The sequence below is a fragment of the Apium graveolens genome, chromosome 6 (assembly GCF_009905375.1).
Source record: "Apium graveolens cultivar Ventura chromosome 6, ASM990537v1, whole genome shotgun sequence".
In the NCBI taxonomy this organism is placed as follows: domain Eukaryota; kingdom Viridiplantae; phylum Streptophyta; class Magnoliopsida; order Apiales; family Apiaceae; genus Apium; species Apium graveolens.
Window position 1 is genome coordinate 158,315,008 of NC_133652.1, and position 7,057 is coordinate 158,322,064.

Below are 7,057 nucleotides of genomic sequence, written 5' to 3' on the forward strand. Positions count from 1 at the left end.
ATAAATAATAATCCATAATAGAACACATACAATTAGCTATTTTAATCCAAGTCAAAATTAAGTAAAGCCTCTCATATTATAAATTATATTATAATAAGATTATTTATTAAAAAATAGGCAACAAACTGCGCTTCACTTGGGATTTCGTTTAAAAAAAATAAAATAAAAATAAAAAAAATCTCTTTAACCTGACCATGGTTAGTTTTGGATCCCACCTAAAATCGCTCCTACAGTAACACGCTTTCAAGATTTAGAGCCCAATAACCAAACGCCCCACCACTCCTCTCTCTCTATCTCTCTCCCTCTCTCTCTCGTATATATGCACACACTCATGTGTATGTATATGTGTTTGGCTTTTGCTTGAAAAAGGAGGTTTCTTATTCATATGTTTATTCATCTGCTCAAGGTTTTTTCACTTCACATTACTTGAAATTTGAGGTACTTTATACATCTGCTCTATTCTTACTCTTTCAACTTTGTGCCTCTAGCTATTTTCTTGTTATTCAACTCTGTTTTTTTGGTGTTTGTGTCTCTATTTTATGCGGGGTTCTTGTTTTTTTTGGTAAAGAACTGATTTTTACAGTTTTTTGGATTAAAAATAGATTTTTTTAGCATTTGGGTAGTTTTAGAAATGATTTTAATTTTCAGTAGATTATTTATGTTATTGGTTTTGTTTTAGTTTGATATGTATTGGTTGGATTTGTTGGTAAAGAAAGAAAGTATCGTTGTTAGATATTAATGTTGATCGAATCTTGACAAGTGTTTTAAAGTTTTTCTTTTTATGGTGGTTTTGTTGTTTTATTGATGTAAATAGAATTAGACATGGGAGGAAGTATGTGGACTGAAGAAGATAAGGACATGGCTGTGGCAGTTTTGGGGAATAATGCTTTTGATTACTTGACATCGAATTCTGTTTCGACTGAGTGTTCGTTTATAGCAGTTGGGAATGATGAGAATTTGCAGAATAAGCTGTCAGATCTTGTTGAATGTCCTAATTTCTCTAATTTTAGTTGGAACTATGCTATATTTTGGCAAGTTTTGCGGGGTAAGTCTGGTGAGGTAGTCCTTGGATGGGGGGATGGTTCTTGTAGGGAGTTAAGGGATGGGGAGGAATCTGAAGTTTCCGGGATTTTGAATCTACGGTGTGAAGATGAGTCTTTACAGAGGATGAGAAAGAGGGTGCATCAGAAACTGCATTCGACGTTTGGAGGATCAGATGATGATTGTCATGCCATTGGTCTGGATAGAGTTACTGATTTAGAAATGTTCTTTCTTGCTTCAATGTATTTTTCATTCCCCCAGGGAGAAGGTGCTCCAGGAAAGTGTTTTGGATCGAGGAAACATGTGTGGATTTCGGATGCTTTGAAATCGTCGAGTGATTATTGTTTTAGGTCATTTCTGGCAAGAAATGCGGGCATACAGACTTTGGTTTTGATTCCAACTGATGTTGGGGTGGTTGAATTGGGATCTGTAAGAACTATTCCTGAAAATTTTGAGCTTGTGCAGTCAATTACATCGGAATTTTCGTCGTTTTCAGCAGTTTGCAAGTCCATGATACCAACAGCTGTTCCAGCAACGAGGGAGAAGGGAGTTGGAAACACACAATTCTTGGATGGGGTTACTGTTATGGAGAGACCAAGGATCACAAAGATTTTTGGGCAGGATATCAATTCAAATCGGTCCGTGAATAGGCCAAAACTTGCTGTTAGGAAACCAGATGAGAGGCCATGGGATGCATACTCATACGGGAACAAGCCTCAGTTTCTGAATACCAAAAATGGTCATTATGGTTTGAATTGTACACAAATTACCAATGGGAAGCAGGGGAGTACAGCAGAAATTTACAGCCCTCAGACTCCTACAAACAATATCGTCAACAAGTGTGCTCGTGAGGAGTTGATATTTAAAAATTTCAAAACTCAAATCCCGGCTCAGATGCAAATAGATTTTTCAGGGGCGAAGACAAGACCATCCCAGCCAGTAATTATTGAGTCTGAGTATTCAGATGTTGATGCTGCCTACAAAGATGAGCAAGCTCTCTTAGCTGATGACAAAAGACCTCGAAAACGGGGAAGAAAGCCTGCGAATGGAAGAGAAGAGCCACTCAATCATGTTGAAGCAGAGAGGAAGAGGCGGGAAAAACTGAACCAGCGGTTCTACGCATTGCGAGCTGTTGTGCCAAACATCTCCAAGATGGATAAAGCTTCCCTTTTGGGAGATGCAATTGCTTACATCACGGAATTACAAAAGAAAGTGAAGGACTTGGAATCGATTGGTAGCACTTCCAGAGATGCATCATGTTCGGATGCTAACCCAAGTTCTGAATATCAAAACCAGGTTTCTAACATTGAAATTCAAGCAGCAAACGATGTAGTTAATGTAAGAGTGACGTGTCCTTTAGAGTCCCATCCTGCATCCCGGGTTATAGAAGCATTCAGGGAGGCACAGGTCAGGGTTGTTGAGTCAAAACTCGCAGCAGCTAATGACACAGTGTTCCACACATTTGTGGTAAAGACTGAAGGAAAGGAACAACTAACAAAGGAAAAATTGCTGGCAGCATTTTCTCGCGAAGCAAACTCCTTGTAGCCATTATCATCAGTTGGGTAACAATTTATTTTAGTAGTTTGTAGGCATCATATGTAGTTAAGAAGCTTATAGAATTTCTTTTTGTCTCGAGCTTTTGATATACAATAGTGGTCCTGGAAGACTAATCTCCAACTCCAATGCATATTTAGAGTATACATGTCACATGTTTTATAAGAAAATATTTTATTATAAGATAAAATTTGTTGCAATCTGCCTCTTGCAAATGCTTCTTGTTTTGGAATCTTTTTTGTCTAGATATGTAGTTGTCTATAATTTTGCAGTGTAAAATATATAGTAATGGATCTACTCTGAGATTTTAAGCCCTGCAAATGAATGGAAGAGTTACAGATGTAGAATATTGTAATCTATCTGTTTCGCCTCCAGCTCCACGGCCTCCACAATTAGATGTTAGATCTACGTGCATCTTACCCTCACGAGACCCTCCTCTTGTGTGATTTTTCTTCTCTAGCTTTGGTTTTATCTGTTTAGGCTCTCAGTTATGCATGTGCTTGATATTTTGTATGAACTTTACTCACATTTCTATTTCATCAGATTAATTACTTTTATTCTCACTTCTGAATTATTAGTCCTAATACCTAAGAACCCCTTCTAATCCTGATCACAATTATTTATGACAAGAAAATGGTGCAAGGCAATGCCAAACAATGCAAGAAATTGATTGATAATTGAAAAATTATGATCGTGTGGAAGAATGACAATTGACACATGAAAAAGATGTTTTCACATTGAACTAACTAGTACATAGAAGAATACTATGTTAATTAAGTCTAATGACAATGATATTTTACACATTAAACTAGTAATTTAAGGATATAAAGCTTGGGGATTAGAGAGATGAGAAAACCCAGTGAGGCATTAAAATGCAACAAGTGGAAGATTCTTTCATGGGGGTATGAAGATGAGGGCTTACCAACTTGTTTTTTGTCTGCTGTATTTATTTGCCAACTGAACAGTTTCATATTGGTAGAGTTGATTGTGACAAATATAAGATTACAAAAAACCAGTGAGAAATGCTCTAGTATCCTGTGAAGCAAATTTGTCAAAGAAATGGAGAATGACATTTTATCATAGATAAGATATGTGGACGATATCTTCCATGCATGTTCACATGCATATATTTATAATTTTCACATGCATTTATGTAATTTTCATCGCTTTCTTGATTTTTCAATTGCATTTCCTCCTCTTACTTCCTTGCTAAGTTCCCTACCTTTTTTTGCCTTGTGTTAATGTTTACGCGTTTGATAGTGGTCTTAAAAATATATACAGGACTTGAGAATGTTTTTTCTTTATACCAAGCTACATACAATAGTGCTCAAAGCATTTTAAGTTTGTACAAATTAAACTTGACAGCACTCCTCTTTTTCACTTGGTTATTATTATAAATCTATCTTATAAATTTCTAACAATGATAATATGTTGGAAATATTAGTGTCCCGTTAAATAAATTAAGACTGTTCTAGGATACTTGTCACGAGACTCCCCGAAATCATGTTTATGCATGTTTTTTTGTCAAAAGGCATGTTCAAATGACATGCCATTTATCAATTAAATATAATAAAATTTAATAAATAATTATTATACTAATATACAGTGAACTTAAATATAAAATTAAAGTTAGTTGACAGTAACAACCAAATACCATCATAATACTCATTTACATTAGTAACTTTTTAGATATTAAAATATATGTACATATTTTAAAAGTATATTTGTTATTTCTGGATATTTCTAATATTAAAATAATTATTAAAAAATAAAAAAAATTAGTAAAAAGGCATATCGAATCATGAAAAGACATGTCTGACTAATTGACGTCATTATTGGAAAAATTCAATGAGACAGAGTTGAATTATTAACATCTTTTAAATTCTCTGTCACATAATTTAAAAGATATTAACAATTTAATGGAATGAATTAATACAAGATTCTATATCACATAATTTAAAAAATATTAATAACTCAGGAAACTGGTTAAATGAAACGGAATAAATGATACGGCTAATACAAGATTAACAAGGACTAAAGTATGCAGAAGACAACATGAAACTAGTGTGCCCTGACTAGAAACTGTAGAAAGAAGGAAACATGGGCACATGTGATAAATGCTGAAACATGTGACTGTAATTAGGGACCATAAGTCTAAATAGTACTACTACTACTGCTCCAGCTTTATAGCCTTTTTAGCTTTGGTGCCCTTCCTTCTCTTTACACTTATCCATACCCTCCTTTAATTGTTTTTGTCCCTTCCCTTAAAATGACCCAATGGCAACAACAAATGGGCCTTCTGTTTTTCACGATTAATTTACATATCAGATAGATCTTTACATATCAGATAGATCTTCTTTACTCAGTCAAAAAAAAACACCAAATACATCTCTGGCCACGCAGCGACCATGAAATATGTATAGAGGAAGAGGTAGAGCAACTTTTGGACCACTACAACATGTGAATCAGATAACATCAAATGTGCGTTCCAAATTTATTGTAGTTAACAATCGTAGGAAAATACGAGAACCGGTAATTTCGTACACGACACGATAATACGTCACGAAAACGATACAAAATTTACGGGAGTTGATATTTTTGGTGTACGAACACGAAAGTACACGAATACGAAAGTACACGGATGAATATAGTATCAGTTTTGGGTTTACCCTTGGGTATACGACACGAAACGAAAATAAACAAAATAATTAAATATTTAAATAATTTATCAAAATTATATGAATACATATTGTTATGGATTAAAAACATGTATTTATTTATTGTGTGCATTTAATGTTAGGATTTGATAAGTTTCGAGTTTTAATGGCTGCGCTTGTGTTTCCTGGCTTGAATCTGCCATCACAAGATGCCTACGTACCTTGGCGTATGCCAAGGATCAAGCCAAAACGTAGTTCTTGGTGATATTTTCCCTCGGGGCTATGACATCGAGAGCTCACCAAGGACGTTGTGACTTTCATGTCCTTCAAGGACTAAGTCTAAAATGTCGTTCCAGGTAATGGCCTCGTGGCTTGTAGGATGCCTTCGCGGTTTCGCGATGATTAAAGTTGTCCTCAAAACCGTGGTTTCATAATGGTGATGTATGGAGCTTTTGTCCAGAAAAAGCGTCCCCTTGAAGTTAAAGGGGTAAGACCCTTTATATAGACGTTGAGAGTCTAGGAATTAGGGTAGAATTGGGTGACTTGGTGGGCAAGTCTCCATCTTTGATTGGACTTTGGAGTCCTAGAAAGCATGAATTAGTTTCATTCTGAATTTAGGTTGCTTGGAGCTACTTCTTGTAAAAGTAATTACTTATTTGAACACATTTATTGGGTTGTTTAATTAGCCCCCTTATTAATTATGAAATTAATAAATAATTAGGGTTTTGGGTCTCATTAATTGAGCTTTTCCCCTGGACCAAATCAGGTTTAATTAATGCGACATTAATTCCGCAATTAGGGTTACTTTTATTCCCTATCATTTGCCCCCCAACTTCAGGAAACACACTCGATATTTCGTAGAAGTTAAGTAATCTCTTACCTTATCAAGGGTATCATTTTAGCGTAAAGTGTGGAGCGACCTACACATTTACAGCGACTTGCCTTATCCGAGGCTTTAGGATATTTTCTGGAATTTTCATAATTTTTCATACACATTTTCTTACCTTATCCTATTTTTTAGGAATTTTCTGGTATTTTTCCCTTAGTTTTCGGGGATTATCTCGTACTCACAAGTATTTTTCCTAAATTTTTAAGATTTTTTCGTACCACCAGGTGTTTTTCATATTTTTTTTCTAATATTTTAGGAATTTTTCTGTTCCTCAAAGTATTTTTCATTAATTTTCCTAATATTTTAGGAATTTTTCCGTACCTACGGGTATTTTTCATTATTGTTCCTAATATTTTGGGAATTTTTATGTACCTCTGGTTATTTTTCCTGATTTTTCCTAATATTTTAGGAATTTTTCTGTACCTCCAGGTAATTTTCGTGAATTTTCCTAATATTTTGGGAATTTTTCTGTATCTCCAGGTATTTTTTGGGAATTTTGCTAATATTTAAGGAATTTTTATATATTTAAGGGGAATTATTCATAATATTTCCTAATATATTAAGATTTTTCCGTACCCCCGGGTATTTTTCCTAATATTTTAGGAATATTTCCGTACCTCCGGGTATTTTTCATAATTTTTCCTAATATTTTAGGAGTTTTTCCGTATCTCCGGGTATTTTCTGTAATTTTAGGATTTTTTCTGTACCTCCGGGTATTTTTCATAATTTTTCCTAATATTTTAGGAATTTTTTCGTACCTCCGAGTATTTTTCATAATTTTTTCTAATATTTTAGGATTTTTTCCGTATCTCCCGTTATTTCCGTAATTTTTCCGTACCTCTGGGTATTTTTACGTAATGTTTTCTAATATTTTGGAAATTTTTATAAATTTATGGGGACTTCTTTGTAAATTTTA

The 7,057-nt window shown here is 34.3% G+C and overlaps 1 protein-coding gene across 1 annotated transcript; it reads left to right on the top strand.

Moving 5' to 3' along the window:
- Positions 1 to 261: 261 nt before the first annotated feature.
- On the top strand, positions 262 to 2,954 carry LOC141666465 (transcription factor MTB1-like). Its single transcript, XM_074472499.1, has 2 exons — positions 262 to 438; positions 815 to 2,954. Exon 2 carries the CDS (start codon positions 823 to 825, stop codon positions 2,584 to 2,586), a length of 1,764 nt encoding a protein of 587 aa, XP_074328600.1. The 5' UTR covers positions 262 to 438; positions 815 to 822; the 3' UTR covers positions 2,587 to 2,954.
- Positions 2,955 to 7,057: the final 4,103 nt, after the last annotated feature.

Coding starts and splice junctions, on each gene's coding strand:
- LOC141666465 (XM_074472499.1), top strand. CDS start 823: ATGGGAGGAAGTATGTGGACTGAAGAAGATAAGGACATGGCTGTGGCA.